Source organism: Rattus norvegicus, chromosome 9, assembly GCF_036323735.1.
Source record: "Rattus norvegicus strain BN/NHsdMcwi chromosome 9, GRCr8, whole genome shotgun sequence".
Taxonomy (NCBI): domain Eukaryota; kingdom Metazoa; phylum Chordata; class Mammalia; order Rodentia; family Muridae; genus Rattus; species Rattus norvegicus.
In genome coordinates this window covers 48,247,455-48,269,543 of record NC_086027.1, presented here as the reverse complement: position 1 = coordinate 48,269,543, position 22,089 = coordinate 48,247,455, and the positions used below count along the sequence as shown (strand labels likewise).

Sequence of the window (22,089 nt, the reverse complement as noted above, 5' to 3'; positions counted from 1 at the left end):
GGAGAGATGAATAAAGTGTTTTGCACTTCACTGTCTCTCCTGTATGATGTCTTTTTTAAAGGATCTAAGATGGGATGGTCTAAGTCTTATCCTAAATCCTTTGCTTTATTTAGCTTCATTTTGTTTGAGACAGTCCTCAGGTCCTTTCCCTCCCATCTTCCAAGGATTGAGGTTATGGACGTGTTTGACCATGATGGAAATTAGATTTTTGAAAAGCTAAACTAATAGTAACACCTACCACCCGGTCTTTGTCTACCTGGCATTGTAAGGACATTCAACAGACAGATGGGAGGCTGGCTGTTTAGGTGGTCGTTTGTTTTCCCTCAACAGAAGGAAGCCTGCAGAATCCCAAACATTGTTACTTAGTTTCATGGCCAAACATTGTTACTTAGTTTCATGTCGTCACCTTGTAGTTAAGAATGGATTCTATCTGGAAATTATCTTGTTTGGTTGTTTCCTCTTACTCACATTCCATAACTGGCTTTGGCGTGAGCCCTGCAAGAAACCTGACTTCAAGTAAATGAAGCACAATCAGAAATATCTTTTTCTTTTTTCTATCTTTTTTCATTTGCTTTTTTTAAAAAAAAACAAAAAAACCTCCTAATAATATTCTTTTTAAAAAGGAGTTGATTTAAAAGATTCCATTTTCTGAAGCTGTTCTGCATTTGTCATAAATAATAAATAACATTATGGTGGTTGACTGCCACACTTCTGTGCAAAAATAAATAAATGCATTTGGTGATATACATTTGAGGGATGTGATTCTTGTAATTTCTGTGGATATAAGGGAAAACTTTAACAGTTGATAGAGATTCTGCCATCTGTTAGCAAGGCAGAAACAGCGAGTGTGGCAGTCGCTGAGTTTAACAGGTACACCAGCCTGCCAGGAATGTGGATCATTGAGGACCAGTCCCGCAGCCTCAGGAAGCTGACCCCACTTGCCACCTTCAGGGGAAAGGTTTCTTTGCTACTAAAGCCAATGGCATAGCCTTCACATTGCTCCAGGGGCAAGGGAGTGAGAGGTCAGGGGCTGCTCTCTCAGGGGAAGAGAAAAAGAAAGGCCTATGCCAGCTCGTGCACTTGCGTGGATGCTTTCTGTAATTAGTGCAGAGGTGGACTAGCCAAGCAGCTACTGTCTGTACAAGCAACAGCACTGCGCATTGGTTAGGGTAGCAATGCACAGGCATTGGGAAAAGTGGGAGGTCCTGCCTTTCTCTTAGAATGGTGTTTGCTGTGAGCAGGTAATATTTCAGCTCCTCAGGCCTGACATAAGACCTGGGGGTGTTGGGTCTAGTTAACGAGGAGTGGGTGGGTTGCCTCTGCTCAATGGAGACTGTAGAACTGAGGAAGCAGAGACCAAAGAGAAGACATGGAGGAAGCTGGGCCTTTCTTTTGTCTTTCCTTTAATCTCCTTTGGTTACAAATGAGGTCCTACACACCGGGTCATCTGTTGGCATGGACGCACTGCACAGGCTTTGTGGTGGCCCCGAGAAAGGATTGGCAGTGCAGCTCTTCTGTTGGGTGTCTTGTCTCTAAGGGTGTTTGGCCCCTTCTGTCTGAAATCATACATAGTCTGGTCATACAGGCAGAACCACACAGCAAATTTTTATTCGGCCATAGACTGCATCTTGGACTGGTTTTGTTTTTGTCTCTTCCGACCCAAAGAGGTTGGGGATGAGGGGTTTATTTAAACAGGAATAGTATGCCCTCAACCCCAGCTTTCCTAAAGTATGACCTGACTCATTCCAAAGTCCTGGGAGCACACTGTGTCTGACCCACCAAGCTGACTGTGGAATCCATCCCCTTAAATATCTAAACCACGTTGCAAAGTAAGCTGTATTTTCCCTCTGTCCTGCATTTGGGAGGGTCACACCTCCCATTTAGATCCCAGTATCTTTGTACACTGGTGTCCTGCATCTTCCCTTAGGCCTTTGAGGGAAACACCTTATACATGCAAAGATACCAAATGCAGGCTTGCCAGGTTTAAAGCGTCTCTCTTCCTGTGGTGTTTGTATTTCTTACAGGGGTGAAGACATCCTAAGCCAGAGGAATGATTCTCTAGTTCTGGAATTTCAGGCATCAGCCAGCAGATGCAGGAGGTATAATTTTGGGTGTGGGGGCCTCCTCAGAGGCCTGCCTTGTTCATCTTGCATAAGGCCATTCCATGCATCACCCCAGTCTTGTGTGTTTGACTTGGCCTAGCTGAGGCTGGCCTGTATGGCATGTGTGTGGAGATCTCTGTTTGAAGGTTGGCATCCTGGGTGCCAGAGAAGGGAAGTTCAGATGCTTGGGATGCAAAGGTCCTTTTCCCCCAATTCAAGTGCCAGCCAATGTAAGTCTAAAAATTAGAAGTTGATGATAAACTAGGGTTGTCCTGTTGTTCAAAGCCCACTTCTTGCCTCTATACCATAAATCATGTGTCTTCCATCCTGTCAATATGTGAAACCCGTGTAGCATTTACAGAAGCCGGGGACTTGGGTCAAGCAACCACCAGCACCATGGGACAATTACAGTCGCCCCTTCTGGGCTTAAGTGAGTGTGTTGGGGTCCACATTGTGCTGCTCAGTGTCCCCTCAGCCACGCTCAGAAATAGACTGTGACTGACATTGGAGGGGTGAGCCTCTCTGTCGGTAGATTTTTTTTTTTTTTAATGTAAGGACACCGGTTAGGCTCCCAAACCTAATAACTTTGGGTAATGTACTAAGGATGAATTAAAATGCTAATGGCCTCCTTGCTCTGGATATTTTAGCATTCCCTAATTTTAAATTTAAATTAAATGCCTCAGGGGCACAGGCAGCTTTGCCAGAAGCATGTGTAGGATCACCCCACAGACAGTGACTTTAAAATATGCCCTGGCTGCGTGGGCTGAACCGGGATGAGGAATAACCTTTTAATCACTGTATCCCCATGTCCTGTATGCCCCCTGCGTGTACACAGCACAGGTACTAAAAATAGGCATTTAGCTTTCAAAATGTTGTTTTCCTAAAGTTCTTTCAAGCACAGACCCTTTTCCTTATATCTGTTTTAATAGCACTATCCCGGGATTTCCAGGGTCCTAGCTCTCTTCTGAATTACCTACAGCCACCTTTATTTTGACCTTACTGCAGTGCTCAGAGGCATGCCCTGCCTCCTATGGAGACACCCAGGGGTAAAGAGCTTGAGAAGCTTTTCTGTCTCCTGTGTTTGGGGAGACCTTAAATTAATCGTAGGCCTCTCGGTTCCTACTCTCCTCCCCAGACCGAGCAGATATGTCGCCGTCATTCTCTGCTTCTGCTAAGGACTAAGGACAGTTCCAAATTTTTCAGGATGCCTGTTTGCTGATAGATAGCGCGTATGTCCACTCTAGGCCGGTGAGCCCAGAAGGGCAGTGTGTCTACTTTTGCTGGTCAGAGAGTCACTTTCTCATCACTAGTTGAGTTGGCCCCTTCATTTCTCCTTATGAGGGGAAGGACGGGGGAATGACACGACGTCCTTCCCCTTTGCCTCCTGCGCCCCTCCCCCCAGCACACGTTTTATGGTCAGGAGGAGCAATGGTGTCAAATATATCAGAAGGGAGAATTGATTCAGTCCTCTTTGACGATGCAACTGATTAACAGAGATCAGGAGGAGGCTCATAACAGCGGAAACCCACTGCAGCATGGAGGTTTAACAGCCCTTTAGGGAGCTAGTTAATGACAGAATCACTACAGAGACACAGGCACGCCACACACACACACACACACACACACACACACACACACACACACACAAAATCCCAGTCAGGAGCATTCCCATATAGCACTCCGAGGCCGTGAATGTCACCAGAAGATGTCACCTCATAATTTGTATTTACACATCGAAGTAATTACCGTGGACCCGAACAAGGCGCTCCAGCTTCTGTCAGAGTTGCTTATGTAGTCGTTGTCTCTCACATCAGGCAGAGGAGCTAATTCTGGTTGGGACCTGTCCTCTGGAAGGATGTGATGGACAGCCATGGGACTCAGTTGGCCTGCTGAGCCCAGCTCTAACTCATCCCTGTCTCTTCAGCCATTGCCATTTGTCCTTTAACCAGATGTCTGCCTTCAGATGTACATGACTTTGGGCTTGGCCCTTTAATTTCTTGGGGTTGTTCTCTTTCCTTTCTCCCGGTGCAGTGTCTATGAACCAGATAGGAATGCGTTACGGAGGAAAGAACGGGAAAGGAGAAGTCAGGAAACGCAGCAGGACAGCGGCGGCTTTAACTCCGGTTACTCACTCTTCAGTGAACCCTACAAGGTAGACGGTTTTCAGCTGTTCACCCTTCCCTTTCAGCCACTGCACAGGCCCTGTGAAGGAGTGAACAAGAAACTCCATTTACCTAGGAAGATTACCCTGCTCCTGCGGGGGGGCGTCACATGTAATGGGGTTCACACCCATAAGTATCGATGTCCAGCTTTCGTGGCTCTGTGGGCTCCTTGACTTCACCAGAAGTGTGACACTGAGACCCACTTGCTATGGCTTTTATGAGTAGTTCAGACTTCATGTCTTTGGTTCCAAAGTTAATGCACCTGCAATGTTTTCCGGGCTCTGAGACACCACCATTCAAAAGAAGCTAGGTTCTATATTTGATAAGTGTGGATCACGTAAGGAGATTGGAGGTTGTCAGAATGGCTCTGGGGGGTGGGGGGTGGAGGTGCCAGCTACCAACCCCGAGGACCTGAGTTTGATCCCTAGGAGAACAGTAGAAGAAGAGAACCAACTTTTGCAAGTTGTCTCCCCTGCCTCGTCCCCCACGCATGCACGTGCGCGCGCGCGCGCACGCACACAGAGACACACACACAGACACACACAGAGACACACACACAGACACACACACAGACACACACACACCTGCTGTGCTTCCTACTAACAGGACAGAATTCTTCTCTCTTCCAATATGAACACTGGTTTAGAGTTCACTCACATTTTAGACTCTATGTACCATGGACTGCTTAGGGCTGGAGAATATTGCATGTTTGGTTGCATTGCTGCTCTCTTACCCCGATTCCTCTAGCCTACCATACTGTGTTTCTAACAAGCAGAAGTGCATGCTTAGGCACTAGAAGCAACCGTATTGTGAGCCAAATAGAAATCCTCAAGAGAAAGCTTTCAGTAGCTCTATAAAACAACAATGAACTAATTCTGGGAAGACTTAATCCAGACCGTTTTATGACATTGTTAGAGTCAATTTTCTGATTTTCATGTTACATACACATATAAAAGAAATATATATGTATAAGTAATGATAAATGAATTTTTCCTATAGCACAATATACCAGTAACAGCTTTCTGTTTGTTAATATACCCCAAAGTTATCCATTGCACATCTCTAGTTCTTGACTGATGCGGAGGCTAACAGCTATCTTCAGAACCCATAAGGACTTCCATTTCATCCCTCAGTTTTTATTCGGAGTGTATCAGCCTTGGCCTTGTTGCCCTACTGTTTCCTGTATCTTGTCTCTAACAGTATCATGAATATTTTCCTATCTCCAGACTAACAAGGGGGATGAACTCTCCAACCGGATCCAGAATACATTAGGAAATTATGACGAGATGAAAGACTTTTTAACTGACCGATCCAACCAGAGTCATCTTGTTGGCGTCCCCAAGCCTGGTGTTCCCCAGACTCCTGTGAACAAGATCGATGACCATTTTGTGGCAGAGTCAAGAGCCCAGCCCCAGCCCTCATCTGTCTGCAGCACTGCATCTTCCACACCTGCAGCTGTCCCAGTGCAGCAGAGCAAGAGAGGCACCATGGGCTGGCAGAAGGCTGGGCACCCACCGTCTGACGGCCAACAGAGAGCAGGTAAGGGGGTGCTTGAGGCGGTTGCTTTGCACAGATCTCAGACAGCCACGGTGAAAAACCTGTTCACTGTGTGTGGAGAGCCTCATCCTCACCATCACCTTCTTTCTTCCAACTCAGCGCAACAGGGCTCTCTCAGGACCTTGCTTGGAGATGGTGTTGGCAGACAGCAGACAAGGGCCAAGCAAGTGTGCAATGTGGAGACGGGGCTTCAGACACAGGAGAGGCCGCCTGCAATGGCAGCCAAGCACAGTGGCGGTGGACACTGCGTTCAGAACTTTCCCCCATCCCTGGCTTCAAAACCCAGCCTGGGGCAGCAGAAACCAACCGCCTATGTGCGGCCAATGGATGGCCAGGACCAGGCTCCCGACGAATCTCCTAAGCTTAAGTCATCCACGGAAACTGCTGTGCACTGCACGGCCTACAGAGGGGTCCCGGCCGGCAAACCAGAGTCAGCCAGAGCCAAGGGCAAGCTCGCTAAGTTCAGCATCCCCAAGCAAGGCGAGGTGAGTCCATTCTAACTGCAGCTAAAATAGTAGCCTGACCTGAAAATGCAAATCTTATGTCCCCCGCTTCCCACGTCCCCAGCGATGTGGTAAGATCTGAAGCGCCCAAACAGAAGTGATAGTTTTTAACGTTTTCAAATTCATTATGATAGGATTGCCTTATACTGAAAATGCATATATACGCATTGGTGGCTGCGTACGGCTCACTTAGCGACTGACGGTCGGAGTGCCTCCTTCGGTTGAGTTCACGGGAGTTTCATGAACAAGATGGTATTCGGCAATATAGAAACACTTCAAAGGCTGCACTTCAGCTTTCAAGGAGGCAAAACATTTCCATAAAATAGCTCAGAACTCTGAACACTTTAATCAGAAAAAGAAAATTGAAACGTTTCATGACAAACTTCCTTAAAGGAGATTGAGTTTGTACAGTGTGTAAAACAAGAATTTGGGAAGTCTTAGATCAATGTTAGGTCTGGTTAATGTCCCATATATTAGGTGTTCCACCTACTTCATAAAGCCCATGGTTCAGGGTTGTCCATAGTAACAGAACCCTTACTTGGGCGTCTGTTAGGCCGTATGGACGGACATATTCTCGGAAGGAAGTACTTCAGTTCGTCCGCCCCTGCTTTGCACTTGGACTTCGTTTTACCCCCTTTGCTCATTGCCTTCCCGAATGTGTGGCACACGGAGCGCCTAAGGCGGTGACCAGCTACTTGAATTTGGATGGAGAACAACCCTTTTTAGAGTAGCATGTCTCCTAGTGTCTTCCAAATGGATGACGGTTGTCAAGAATACTCAAGGAGAAATTGCGACCGTGCGTGTTTGCTTTTGTTGTCTCCCTGTGAAATAGTGTCGAAGAGAAGCTGGGATGGTTTTTCCCTAGCACCGATCACCTAGGTCACCTTTCCCCCTCTGACATGTTCTTCTTTAAAGGCAGAGTAATGATGTGACCTGAGTGTTCTTCGCATCCTAGTCCGACTTAATAACCAAATGAGATTGGATGCTTCCTGTTGCGCTTTTGACGAGACTGAGGGGAGCATTTCCGGGCTATCATCTCAGAACTCTCCATGGGCCACTGGGACATGACATGGGCCACTTTGCAGACTATCTGCATTCCAGGAGGTGTTGACTGAGGTTTAATTAGGAAATTTGGTGACGTGTGTCCACTGATACTCCTTTCCATTATGCATTCATGATGTATTCTAGCATTTAGTATGCAGGAAGCATTAGGAATGGGGAAAGCAAAATGTAATTTTTCCAGGTATTTTTTAAGATTTATTTATTTATTCATTTTTTTTTCTGGAGTGGAGGACCGAACACAAAGCCTTGCACTTGCTAGTCAAGTGCTCTACCACTGAGCTAAATCCCCAACCCCTATTTTTATTTATTTATTTATTTTTAAAATTCGCTCTGTCTCTGTCTCTCTGCCTCTCTGTCTCTGTCTCTCTGTGTGCCTGTGTGTGTCTGTGTGTGTGTGTGTGTGTGTGTGTGTGTGTGTGTGTGTGTGTGTGTGAGTGCAGGTGTTCATGGAGATCCGAGATAATGGATACCTGGGACCTGGGATTACAAGTGGATGTGGCTGTTTGACCTGGATGCTGGGAGGAAAACTTTAAGATAGTGGCAGCATGTGCTCTCAACTGCTAAGCCATCTCTCCAGGCCTAGGTATTTGTAAAGTTTGTAGGAAACACATGGAGGAACCACAGCAAGTTGAATGCCCCAGACTCTTTAGGTTTTATCATTTTTATCAAATGATCTCTCTTGGCAGAGAAAATCTAGTTCCTCCTTGAACGGTGGTAGCTAACTTACACCTCCAGAATCCATTTACAATTCTCCTTCTAGTTGATTCCTTGTTAAAATGTTTTTCATATGTCAGCAACTCCTGTTTCTTAGGTAACTATTCGTTCTGAATCCAGTGGGATAGTCACTTCTGGTTAAAAGCACTGTGCTGCATTTTCTGTACCCAGGCTAGCCTTTCGCAGATGCCCGTACAGTATCAGGGAGGCCTTTGGTGAGCTGTCAATAGTCTGGAAACAGATTTATGCTGCCTTCGAGGATCTAAGATTAGGGACAATGATGCTCTGTACCAGTTTGGTGATTTTACAGCAAGAGGGCCATGCCTGAGAGAGGTGACCCATAGAAACCGCTCCATTGCTCCTACGTACAGCGTTGGAAATTGACAGTCTACTGCCTTCTCACACTGTCCTGAGTATACCTTTGAGGCCAGGCGCACACTGACAGAAATGGGGCAACTGGAGTGTTATTTTGTGAAATCAGTTTGAGCTGGTGTGAGAGGGGAGTCAGTCTTTGTGTTAGTTGAAAGCTTTGTATATTAGGAAAAACATAATTTGATTCTTAAACCATGTCTGCTTATGAAGTTCACTGCCATAGTAAGGAATGGACTGGTTCAAAATGGCGTCTGGTCTTCGCTTTTCCTTAATGACAAGGTTCCTTTTTTTTTTTTTTCCTCCTTCTTTTTTTCGGAGCTGGGGACCGAACCCAGGGCCTTGCGCTTGCTAGGCAAGCGCTCTACCACTGAGCTAAATCCCCCAACCCTGACAAGGTTCTTCTAAACTGTTTTTCTAGAGGTTAACAAATGCCATTTAGCAGGTTGGAAGTAGTAGGTCTTTCCAGTAAAACACACAATAACAACACAGACACTGAATTTTATCAACTAGATTTTTCTTTTCAAAGAATATACACTTCTACATGTTTAATTTTTGGAGGGAAAAACAATCTGACATAGCAAGTGGTTAAAAATTGTGTGTGTGTGTGTGTGTGTGTGTGTGTGTGTGTGTGTGTGTGTGTGCCTGTCTGTCTGTATGTGTGTGTGTCTGTGGATACTTGTATTTGTGTGAGTGCATCTGTATGTGTGTGTCTGTGTGTGTGTGTATCTGTATATGTATGTGTTTATGTCAGTATGTGTGTACATGTTTGTGCATTTGTATCTATATGTGCATCTGTGTTTGTGTGTCTGTGTCTATAGTGTCTGTGTTTGTGTCTGTGTGTCTATGTGTGTGTGCATATGTGTGTCTGTATGTGCATCTGTGTGTCTGTGTGTCACTCTCTGTGTGTATGTGTCTGTGTATTTGTGTGTATCTGTGTGTGTGTATCTGTATGTGTGTGTGTATGCATCTTTGTGTGTATCTGTATGTATGTATGTGTGTCTCTCTGTGTGAATGTGTATGTGTGTTATGTGTATGTCTGTATGTGTGTCTGTGTGTCTGTCTGTGGATTTCTGTGTGTGTATGTGTATACCTTAAAAATACTCCCAGTCTGAAAATGCATTCTTAGTAACTCTTATTTCCAGTAACATACAGGAAGTGTTTTCTAGGGAAATATAGAGGAAGTGACCACAAGATAGCTTGCATTCCTCAAGTACTTGAGGATGTTACCTGTAGAAAAAGACTTAGTACATTGTAAGGCATCCACCTTCTAAAAGATATGTTAGATATAAATGGCATTTGGGGGGAGGGAGAGACGGAGGGAAGAAGGAAAAGAGGGAGGGAAGGAGACAGAGAGGGAAGGAGAGGGGGAAGGGAGAGAGAGAGAGAGAGAGAGAGAGAGAGAGATAGAGATAGATATATAGAGAGAGAGAGAGAGAGAGAGAGAGAGAGAGAGAGAGAGAGAGACAATGAGACTATGATGCGAGTGGCTGCCTGGTATTGTGTAGGTGCATTCCTCGGCAGATGGTGGCTAGGTGCAATATGACTTGAGATATTAAAAATCTACAATGTGATCTCTGCCTCCAGGATATCTAGTGCCATGAATTGAATAAATTGCTCTCAAACACTTAGCTTTTAATTTGCAATTTATCTCACAGTCGAAACTAATTTTAACACTGGCCTTCTAGTCCCAAGAATATTCTGTCACCTTTGCCATTCTTGTAGAGGAACACTGATTGTTATTCGTTTAAACATGGAGAAATTTAAATCTCATTGCCTGGTTTCAAAGTTCATCAAGTGTATGCGCTTTCCTTTACAACAACTGCATTCTATCTGCTGCCACAGCGTCATTTGTTAGAATTTTTCACTCTTCAGTAATGGGTAATTAGTACAGGAAAGCCTAGTGCAGTTCGATGTGGAAGTTAAAAGCCTCAAGAGGCTTCCTTAACCATACACCTGCCTCTCAGCTGGCTTATCCCAGCTCGGCTTTGGGTTTAATGAAAAACATATTTTTGTTGTTATAGCTGAGTCTCCTATTCTTGCCGCCACCCCTCATTAAGTGGGGCTCCCCTAGAGTGCCACTTGGAAAGGTATCTGTTGTTAGGCTAGAGGCAAGGGACTTAACAAATGACTGAAGCATGCACTCTACAACGTCACAGGGCAGGGCATGGTGAATGGCTCCCAGTTGAAGTGAGTTATTTTTGTCATGCACACACACACACACACACACACACACACACACTCCTCCTACATCTTAACATTATCCCAGAGTTAGTCTTTTGGGACTATGAAATAGAGGTGTAGATACAGTTTTGTGGGATTTGCAACTTTTATTAAACATATAAATAACTATCTAAATATGTTACAAAGGCTCTTCCTCAGCATCGGTTACATTGAAACTTAAATATGCCTAATACTAAGGATTTTCAATCTCTGACTCATGGGGTAATGGAAACAATTTTTTAAAGTAATAACTTTTCATTTGGAAAGGTACTTCATATCAGGCTCAAACTTAGTACCTGTTTATATGTTGGGCCATAGGGGCAGGCACATACATGACAGAGCCATGAAACGGTATACATCACTTACCTGTCCGTTGAAGAATCTGAACAAAGCATATGAAGGTAGCCTCTACTTGTGAAGGTGTGTCATAGACGGCACAGTCGGCCTTTGGGGGAGTTTTCGGTGTCTTTGGGGGTATTACAAAAATGCCTAGTCTTACTGTCCATTTGCTGTTAATCAGTAGCAGTGATTTGAATACATTGTTGCACACGCGTCTGATGGCTGAGATGGGGACCATGCTTAAAGTCCAGTGGGCAAAGCCTGCTCTGTCACCCTAGTTTTGTTGGTCTTAAAAGAGCTCTCTATAGTTGAGTGTCAGTTAACAGACTGTGTTACCATTGGTAGTTGTGATTGGCCCTTCATCCACAAGAATCAAGTAACCGTTTCGTTGATTGAATTTTCTTTGTTAAAATGTAAACTGCAATAGTTTAAGATATATCGATTAAACATAGCATTTTTATGACCAGAGTTTTCTAAAAATCGCCATTTGTATCACAAGTAAGAGTAGAAAAACTGAATGCCATGATTCCACAAAATAGCTTCCCAGAAAAGCAATTAACTGATTTTTGTTCCAAGTTCACAGAAGATAAATGATGTAGGCTTCCTATTTCCTGTCACCCTCGGTTACCTTTGTATGAAAATGGATTTCTTCCAAATGAAAGTCGGCACCAGCCTGTCTGGCAAGAAGGCATCTGCAGAAACAGAGTGTGTATTACATATTCACACCAGTTGGAATTTCTTAATTACATTTGAGATGTATAATGTTTTCAAGTCAAAGTATGCTGTCAGATTTTTCCTCCTGTGTGGATCCAGGAGACTCAGTTTCCCTGTCTGGGGCTGTGTGGACCTGGGAGACTCAGTTTCCCTGTCTGTTGTAGTCTCATCCTTACTATCATACTCACCTGTGCACACTCCCATTCACCACAGCAGAAGTGGGAGGGTGGCATAGCACTAGTATAACACTTGCATTTTCTCATGCCCACACCATGCATATGCACAGGCTCCGCCCTCTGAGAACGCCCACACCATGCGTGTGTGCATGCGCAGCCTCTGCCCTCTAGAACAAGGTCCTTGCTCGTCCTGCAGAGGTTCAGAAGTGCTAGCCGCACATGCACTTTCTTCCCTGGTTCCATCTAGGTTTTTCTGAATGTTGTGATGGAGGCTGGCTCGTGGAAACACTCCTATTTTTTAAATATACCTTTTATAGATACTTAACTAAAAGTGACTTTGGTCTTTATAATCCTTGATTGAAAAAAAAAAAAAACCATGCCTGTTAAGATAGATCTCTTTGCATGAAGGTGTCCTTCCTGTTCCCCTGCCTCCTGGGGATACTTCAGACTGAAATTAGAGCCAAGTTTTCTAGCCCTAAAGTGGGAAACTACCTCTGAGGGTAGAAGCTGGGTAGGCCCAGCAGGAGACTATTAGCAAGCCTGCTTTGTTTTCCAGTCTTTTCCTTTCTTCCCTGAGAAAACATCTGGAAGGATTACAAGGCTGGCTTCTCTTAAACCACAGCCTCATGTGTGCGCTGATTTCAAATCTGGGGCTAATCAGGCGACCAAGGCCTCTGTGTTTGGTGTCACCATATAGTTATAGTTTTACAGGAGAGGTACCCTGATGTATACTTCAACCCTCTTCTGTCAAAATTCATGTGGAGTCATTCAGCTATGTAGGAGACAAGGTGGTCGCCGATTGCAGACCAGCAAGAACTGGACTCAGGTCTAGGTCTGGAGCCCAAGTGGCTGAACAGATAGGCTCAGTTTCTTCATATGAGAACAGAGGAAAAGGTAGTAGTTCTGTGGCAAACACAGTGGGCAGTACAAGGTGGGGCGGTTAGTAAAGTAATGTGGTTAGAGGAAAGATAATATGGTGAGTCCTGGCCGAAGTCAGCTGTGTTAGTGATAACAGTGTGAACAGGGAAGCAGGAAACAGCAACGTTGTAAATGCTTAAGTCTCACAGAAGCAGGCCGGTGGGGATTCTGAAAAAGTTTTTTCTTGTGTGTTTACTTGCTAGAAAATAACCAAAATGTTGACAACTTCTGAGATTATCTCAGGTGGCTTTAACAAAGCCCCAGTGGCATGATCCTCCCTTGTTTAATGGTAAGCCCCTCCCGGGGTAGTATTCCCAAGCCTGGGATCATATTCGCTGTTTCTTTGTGTGTATTCTTGTGAACTGTTACACCGCTGAGCTTTATTTCCAATTACATGAAAGACAGAGTCAACAAGGTTCAGGTGGAGGAAACTTAGAATTTTCAAGCAGTCAGTACTTAGGATGATATACTGATCAGGGCTGCTGGAGACGCAGCACATTACATAGCACATTTAATTGGCTGAACAGCAGAATCACTGTCTCCACGTGATTACCGGCATCAGCAATGCCTTTAGAGAAGATAGAACCTCTCTGGAGCAGTTTGCAGCCCTCCTTCACAGCTGCATGCATGCCCTGGAGCTATTGGTCACATTCCACAGTTCTGGTTTGCCCTAAGTTCAGGGTTCAGGACTGGCATATCTTCAGAAACACTGTTGTCTACGGCCCCTGTTTCTGCAGATCCTGTCCAGGTTTGAGAGTGAGAAGTGTGGCTGATAGTGGCTGATAGGCCCTGTAACAGGGGTCATGATAAACCCTTACATCTACAACAGTGATTGGTGTGCAGGCTGCGCTCAGAGAAAGTCATGATTACAAATAACACTTGCAGATGGCTGTACACCCTTTACTTTCACCTCTAATGCACATTGTCCCAGACGGTTTGACAGCCTGAATCTGGAATTGAGGTGAAGTCAGTGAATACACTAGGGTAGAAGCTCTAGGAAGGCAGGGGTTTTCATCTTGACTGTTTAGTCCGCCGGCGGTGGTGGATGCAGTTTGTGCTCAGTAGACGAGTTCTAAATTAGCTCTTTAACTTAAAGGGGCGAGCTTAAGTTACACCTTTGCGTTAACTAGGACTGAACTCTTCTCCATTTGGAACGTTATTCCCCACATTGAGCCCTCAGTAATTTGTTAGGCTTTGTATTGGAAAAGGAGTTACATACTTGCCAATGTATAATTTATGACTGCTGACCTGAAGAGGAATGGGAACTGGACTCACTGATGTATAAACACAGCACATATCAAGTGCAGCACTGAGTTGTGCTCTGGCCTCACAAACAAATGCTAATGGGTCTTGGCTCTACAGGGATGCTCTTCCCTTCCCTCCTTCCCTCTCCTTCTTCATCCTGCTCTTCCTCCCTTGCTCCTCCTTTTCTGTGTGGTCTTCACAACAGAAGATGCCCTCCTCTGTGTGTGTGTGTGCGCGCACATGTGTATGTGTGAGTGTGCATGTGTGTGTCTGTGTGTGTGCACTACAGCTCCAGTGCATGTGAATGTGCAGGTATGTGAGAATGTGTGTGTATGTGTGTGTATGCATGTGTGCGTCTTTATGTGTGTGTGCTGTGAGTGTGTGTAGGTATGTGCATGTGTGTGTGGTTCTTTTTGTGCATGTGAGTGCACATGTGTGTGCATGCATATGTGTTGTATATGTGTATATGCATGTGTGTCTGTATATGTATACTGTGAGTATGTGTGTGCAAGCACACATGCATTTGAGTGTACATGTGTATGTGCATGCCTGTGTGCTGCATGTGTATGCATACATGTGTGTCTGTATGTGTGTGTAAATATGTGTGTGTGAGTGTACGTCTGTGTGTATATGTGTGTCTGTGTGTGTGCGTGTGTGTATGTGTGTGTTCCTGTGTGTGTGTGTGTGCGTGTGTGTGTGTTCCTGAGGATGATCTGAGTAGAAGGATGATCAGGTAGGAGCTGAGTGAGAGGATTCAGGGATGAGGCAGTTAATGAGAGGGGCTGAGGGAAGAGGGGAGAACCCACACTTCCAGGCCCCTGCTGCGTTAAGTTTAATGGACTTTTTCAAGAATGTAGCTAGTCCACCCCCGTGCCTCTTTCCTCTGCGTGTTGTCCCTTACTGTATCAATCCTGCTCGTCACGGTTCCTATTTCAGTTAATCGTGGCCTCGTGGTGTTTCGTAGTCGGCAGACATGATCCACATACTGACCAGAGCCCTGTTTGTTACCTCACAGATCCCTCCATCACAGACACTGATGCTTTCACAGTACTCGAGTGCCAGCTTTAAGCATTCTGTTGATGCGCAGTAAAGGTTGACCTTGTCTGTGTGACAGAAAGGTAAACAGTAGGAAGTAGAAGAGCCCAGTTCTCTCATTTGTCTGTAAAAGCCCTAAAGACAAATATAGATTGGCCTCTTTTACCTGGTGACCCTTGGCCACTCGGGAAACAGGACTTCAGCAATGGACAGCCCTGTATCTCCCATGGACATTTCATGTCTTGTCTATGTTGCCCCTACCAAAGCCTATTCTGGCTTCAGTTTTCACAGCTAAAGGGGAACACCTAGCCAGTTGTGGCTGCCTTCCCAGCTTTAGATGATTCTGGCCCCTCCCTCCTAAGGCTCCCCTGCACCCCAGTCTCTTAATAACCTGTGCTTGGCTTCTCCTGTGTCCTAGGGTTTCATCATTTTTGACTGTGTTCTTTTTCCCACCTTTGATTATTAGTTTCTGTCGAATGTGTCCTTGCTCCGTCCCTTTGGGCAGCCTCTCACCCAGGGTCATGTCAGTCTTCCCTATATTATAATAAAGAGCGTCTTAGCATGGATTTCCAGAGCTGCCTTCCCTGCTCCACGATTGCCAGTTGAACTAATTACTCTCCTAAAATTTCAACCATTTCATTGTATGCGATACACGTCCTGGAGAGGAGAAGGCAGGGCAGGGGGAAGGGTAAGCATGTGGGGTTGGAGAATAGAGAGCAAGCTCATAAACTAAGGGGTGCATGTGGAGAAGTGGCTGAGGGGTTCTAAGAGCTCTTATAGATGCCCGAAGTCTCCAGCATCTACACCAGGTGGTTCACACCCTTCTGTTACCTGTTACCCCAGTGCCCTCTTCTGACCTGCTGGACATCTGCAGGCATATATATCTCCTCGCATTGGGATGACCACGAAGCAGTAAGCTGGAACAGAGTAAGGAGAGCTGTGGAGATGGGATGCCCTCCATGGAGGTCTGTTAGGCCACAGGAAGGATCTGAACTTCTCTGTGAAGGAAAACTTGGGTGCCACTGAATGATTTGGCCTGCTGGAGTGCCATGATGTAATGGAGGAACGAAAAGAACCAGTCTGGCTGTTGGATCGGGATGACACGTAGCAGAGGTAGAAGCAGGCAATGAGGCAAGAGGTTATGGAGTCTATGAACAGGAACATTAGTTACAGCTGGATCTGTGACCAGAAGACCCAAAAGAAAGAAATGAAAGAATATTTCTATAGGGTGTTTTTTTATGTATTTTTTTTTCTTACTGAGTCAAAATAAGAAAGAAAAGTGTCTTAGTCAGGGTTTCTATTCCTGCACAAACATCATGACCAAGAAGCAAGTTGGGGAGAGGGGAAGGGAAGGGTTTATTCAACTTACACTTCCACATTGCTGTTCATCACCAGAGGAAGTCAGGACTGGAACTCACACAGGACAAGAGGCAGGAGCTGATGCAGAGGCCTGGAGAGATCTTTCTTACTGGCTTGCTTTCCCTGGCTTGCTCAGCTTGCTCTCTTATAGAACCCAAGACTACCAGCCCAGGGATGGTACCACACACAATGGGCTGGGCCCTCCCCGCTTGATCACTAACTGAGAAAATGCCTTACAGCTGGGTCTCATGGAGGCATTTCCTCAAGGGAGGCTCTTTTCTTTGTGATGACTCCAGCTTGTGTCAAGTTGACTCACAAAACCAGCCAGCACACAAAGAATTGTTTGGATTCCTGGTTTGAGAGTATGTCAAGAGGACTGGCGCTATGCACATGGTGTCAGGAGTGAGAAGCAGCTCTCCATTTACATGGTATTGGGCTAAGGAGCAGAGAGCACAACCAGAACCAGGGCCAGGCTGTAAAAGCTCATGTGAGGTGACCCACTTCCACCACCACCTCAGGCTGGGTCACCTCTTGGACAGCACAGCCTCTCAAACTGTAGGCACTGCAGGCCCTTGGACAGTCCGGAAACAGTCAAGTACTCAAGACAAAAGTCGGCAGGGCATCTCAGTCAAACTGAACTCAGGAAGGGAGAATAGAATCTCACTGGCTAGTACTCACAGGGTGCAGAAGGGGAGGCTGGACCCTGGAAGAACTTTGAAGGAGAGTCAATATGGTGAGGGAAAGAGCTGAGGACAGGTTTGACCTGAGCTGTGTGAAAAGGAACAAGATGTTTTCACTTGAGGTGAGAAAAGTATGCAGTGGAGAACCATGGGCTGACTTGAGCTTTTTAACACCGAGTCGCCGTGAGGAGATGAGGAGATGGCAGGACACAGACAGTCCACTCCACCAGCGCAGAGCTGCTGAGAAAGGGAAGCCATTCTGGGCCAGTGAAGCAGATTTTGAGTTTCAGGGGTACACTTGGTGACACCTTACTGAAGCTGGCCGAGGTGGACTTCACCCTGGGAGTCAGTGTGGCCAAGGTAGAGAACTGAGCCCTTCCTGCAGTGAGGAAGAAGTCAGTGTGAGCAGAAGGAACCCTTCAGAGAAGAGACCCGCAGGAAGGAAGACGGCCGAGTGATAAGGCGGCATGTCGGTATGAAGAGACGCACTCATGGCTGCCCTGTTGTTAGAATCAGTTACATGGAAGTCTTCAGTTACGGTGTTGAGAGTCCCGGTTCCTAAGACAGATCCAATAGAGGATTTAGAAACTTTACCTATAAACTATTCTTTGTGCCAAGGGAAGAAAAGATTTTGAAAATACTGTCTTAGTTGTAAAAATTTACATCACACTAGGAGCATAATGCTGAATAAAAGGAAGAGTATCGTAGTCTGGAAGAGCGCTCACCTAGCATTCAAGAATGGGACCTTCTGATCCTGTCTAAAGGCTGATGCCACTGAACTGAGATAAAGGGGCATGCGACTGTCAGTGAGCTGACTTTCCTCCTCGTCATAAATATGTCCTCCCAGGCCATGGATAGACTGGAAATACTCAGTGCTCAGGATTCAGCCTTTAAGTCACTGATTTGTCATATGATTTACTTCATTCAGATCAAGATTAATTTGCATAGTTTTCCAGTAACCCCTGTAAAACCATTCTAAGTGTTTTAAAGCCTTTGTTAATATAAATTAACATTCTAACAGCACTCAGAAGGCTGAGGCAGGAGGGTCTCTGAGTTCGAGACCAGCCTGGTGTACAGTTTCAGGACAACCTGGGCTACACAGACCAAACCAAACAAACAACAAAGAAGAATTGTAGAATATTTATAAAACTGTATCTCAGTGTTCAGGAATCTTTGAAACGTGGAGAGCTCTTTCAGTCTGCAAGGTTGTTCTTCAAGTTCAAGGAAATGTTAAAAGGCTTGAGTGCTGGCTTTGCAGATCTGTGCACTCTAGATGTTTCTCTATCACCGCTTCCACACACTGTCCCCTTGGCAGTTGTTACTACACCTGAGACTCACATCACGATCTGCTGGCCATGCTAGCAGGGCCCCACACCATACTAGCCCCAAGCATTCTATAGCCTAGCACTGCTTCCTGTCACGGACTCTGCTCACACTCCAACAACCCAGTGAAATCATGACTCAGCAAACTGTTACCCAACAACCAGTTCATATGTTAATTGCTCAACGCACAATACATCCACACAATTAACTTACCAATTGATTAGGATATAAACCACCCACCTAGATAAGATATATTTCCTTCATCTAGACATACAAAACCCTGTACACACCCATCCCTTAAGAATAATCAAAACAGGGGTTGGGGATTTAGCTCAGCTAATCCCCACTTGCCTAGCAAGCGCAAGGCCCTGGGTTCGGTCCTCAGCTTCAAAAAAAAAAAAAAAGAATAATCAAAACAACCTGTAAATGTGCAGAGAGAAATCTTAACATCTGCTGCCATGTTCTCTCAGCTGCTCCCTCTCCTCTCACTCAGGTCTCCTCTCTAAAACTTTTCTCCCGCCCATCCTTCCTTCTCGTCCAATGACAGGTCTTGTTCTATCCTGTCCCTGCCTTCACCTGCATAATGACATCAACCTACTCAGTTGGACATTTTGGCCTCCTCTTTCCTGAGCTCCCCAGCCCTTCCCAGTGATTTATCTCAGGGCTTTTCTGTCACCTTCTGAAGCCATTCCTATTGGCCTGTGGCTCCATTTTCAGTCTCTGTGTTCCGCTGTTCCTGGGTTTTAGAAATCCGTTCGCCATAATTTTTATATTAGTTTTTAAATCAGCTTTGTAAGTTATGAAATAATTCATCATGTGAATATATAGTTTTGTGCTTTATTTAAAAAATATGCCTCTCCAAGAGTATATAAATCATTTTTTCTAACAACTTATAAGAGTATGATTATGCTCTCTGTTTTAATCATAAGATTAATTCATCAATGTGATTCACTTCTCATGAAAAAAAAAAAAAACTGGAAACCCAACGTCATTTCACTTGTTTGATTTATAGTCAAGTTTTCTGTTTAAGGAACGTTTTCTAGTACCCAAAATCCTTAGGATGAGAGGCTGTTCTGTTTATTATACATTTAGTAGGACGTGAAGCTGGTTCAGAAGAATTCCATGTAAATGGCTTGAAAACAAGACTTCAGTGCCTGTCGCTGAGGCCCAGGGTGGTGGGTATGCTGTGGATTTGGGCTCCTATTCGGGGCTTACTCTATTTCTTTTAGTAGACACTATCATTGTATATGTCTACAGGGGTACGGTGTGATGATTTGTACATCCATCTATCATTAAAAGTACAGGCATAGTATCGGCTTATTCTTAGAGTTTTTGTGGGGAGACTATTCCAGTGTTTCTCTTCTAGCTGGCTGGAAACAGTGCACCAGTGTTGACCATGCACTGCATTAGCATAGCAGCATAGATTCGGAGCTCAAGCTCACCCTCAACCTCCGTCTCCTCTCTCCTTCCCCTTTCAACCTCTGCTGAGCACTGTTGCCCCTGACTTCCCTGCGATGACTTCCTTATTCTCTACTGCACACAAGTAAGACCACGAGACATCGGTCTGTCCGTGTCTGGCTTATTGCCTTAATACCATGTCCTACGGGTTCTCCCCCATTGTCATAGGACTGTTGGAATTTTATTCTCTCCATGACAGAAGGGCATCCTGTGTGTGCCTGCTGGTGTCATGTTTTCTTCTCTGGTCTCCTATTGCTGTTCAGTTATTCCCACAGTTATGGCCACCGCTCTGAAATGGATGCGGCGGTGCAGAATGGCCGCACTGCACGTCTTTCTGACTTCAGTCCCTTTGCCGTGGATCTCCGGTACTGGGATGCCTGGGTTACACACTACCATGAGTTTTAGTTTTGGGGACCACCCCACGTTGTTTTTCAGAATAGCCATCCTAATTGACATACATGGTTACGTACATGCAACAGTGTCCCCGTGATCCCAGGGGGGGGGGCATATTCCTTTCGATTATCAGAAAGAGGCAGAGCAAAGGGATGAAGTAGCTTGTCCGAAATGGTGCAGCCTGGAAGGAGAGCAGCTTTCTGTCGCATCCCATTGGCTCTCCTGAGTCACCCAGTTCCAGCTTTAGGCTGAGGTAAGGACTTTATGCTGGGTCACTGTCCGAGGTAGGGCTGCTATTGCTATGCTGAAACACCATGACCAAAAGCAACTTGGGAAGAAAGGGATTATCTGGCTTACACTTCCACATCATAGTCCATCATTGAAGGAAGTCAGACAGGAACTCAAGCAGGGGAAGAACCTCAAGGCAGGAGCTGATGCAGAGGCCATGGCGGGATGCTGCTTACTGGCTTGCTCCTCATGGCTTGCTTTCCTAGAGAACCCAGGGCTACCAGCCTAGGGATGGCACCACCCACAACAGGCTGACACCAGTCACCAATTAAGAAAATGTCCTATAGTTTGGTCTACGGCCAGTTCTCATAGAGGCATTTTCCTAATAGTCCTCGCAGATGACTTTAGCGTGTGTCATTTGACAGAACACTAGTCAGTACAGTCACTGCGTGTCCAGATTCTGTTTTCATCATAAACATGACTGCTTCTGTCTTTCTTTCTTTCTGTCTGCCTCTCTGCCCTTGCAGCTCATGCCTTTATGAGTCCTCGATAGGAAGGGATAATTTTCTCTAGCCTCAATTTTCAATACCTTATTACAGTGTATAGCTGTATATCGTTCCTTCTTTTGAATTGTTTCTTAGTTAAAATGCCATGTTTGTATAATTTTGGGGCTGGTTTCTAAAAGAGTAAAGCCTGTAGAGTCATGAAACGTATTTTTAAAAACTTTAAAAATAGGACAACATTCACTAGTCTATTATCCTGGTTTGGTAATTGTTCAAAGATTGCTACAAAGTGTGTGAATTGATGGAAGTACATATAAATATAGCCGCTAATATCAGTTCCTTTTAGTCAATACAAAAATGTCTCTGGATAATAAGTGGATTCCTATCTAAATTCATGAGTTCTCCTGTGACATTTGGGTTGAGCTCGAAATGGATTAATCTCTTTCTGATAAGGTTTCATAAGCTGTGATTTCTCTGGTGACCACATTTAATTAGATATTAAATCAGCTGCTTATCTTTGTACCAACAGGTTTATGAGTGCACTCCCCGCTCTGGCTGCATTTCACACATTAAATAGCTAACAGGAACACAATATGTTTAATAAACATACATGTACCTGTGTGCATGCTACACATCTCCACATACATTTACATAACCAATTACTTAGTCAACCGTCATAGCTTAGCATCAGAGATTAAAACATGGGTGGGGAAGATGCCTCAGCTACCAAAGCAAGGCCCACAACTAAAATGTCACAAATTGAAACATACGCATGTTTACACGAAAGGGAAGGACTTCAGGTAAGGACAGAGACTGAGCCGATAGTGTAAGTGTGTGTATCCTACAGTGAGCTGGTAGCGTTAAGTGTGCACGTCCCCCACACTGAGCCGGTCGTGTCAACGTGCACGTTCACACAACAATGATTTTATTTTCTTTTCCAGTTACTCACATGGCGCCTCCCTGAAACTAGCTGTGCCCCCCACAGTTATAGACATTTCATTTGCTCTTGCTAAGACTAAACGTTTG

The 22,089-nt window shown here is 45.1% G+C and overlaps 1 protein-coding gene across 6 annotated transcripts in view; it reads left to right on the top strand.

Moving 5' to 3' along the window:
• The window catches only part of Aff3 (ALF transcription elongation factor 3), a 457,478-nt gene that overhangs the window by 82,837 nt on the left and 352,552 nt on the right, over positions 1 to 22,089 (top strand). For 5 of the 6 annotated variants that reach the window (XM_039083846.2, XM_039083844.2, XM_063267370.1 and 2 more), the window contains 4 exons: positions 2,025 to 2,099; positions 4,134 to 4,254; positions 5,491 to 5,803; positions 5,921 to 6,306. In XM_039083846.2, coding sequence (XP_038939774.1) covers positions 5,551 to 5,803; positions 5,921 to 6,306 — 639 coding nt within the window. In that variant the 5' untranslated portion in view covers positions 2,025 to 2,099; positions 4,134 to 4,254; positions 5,491 to 5,550. The remainder of the gene's footprint in view (positions 1 to 2,024; positions 2,100 to 4,133; positions 4,255 to 5,490; positions 5,804 to 5,920; positions 6,307 to 22,089) is intronic. The other variant, NM_001413892.1, reaches the window with a different exon arrangement.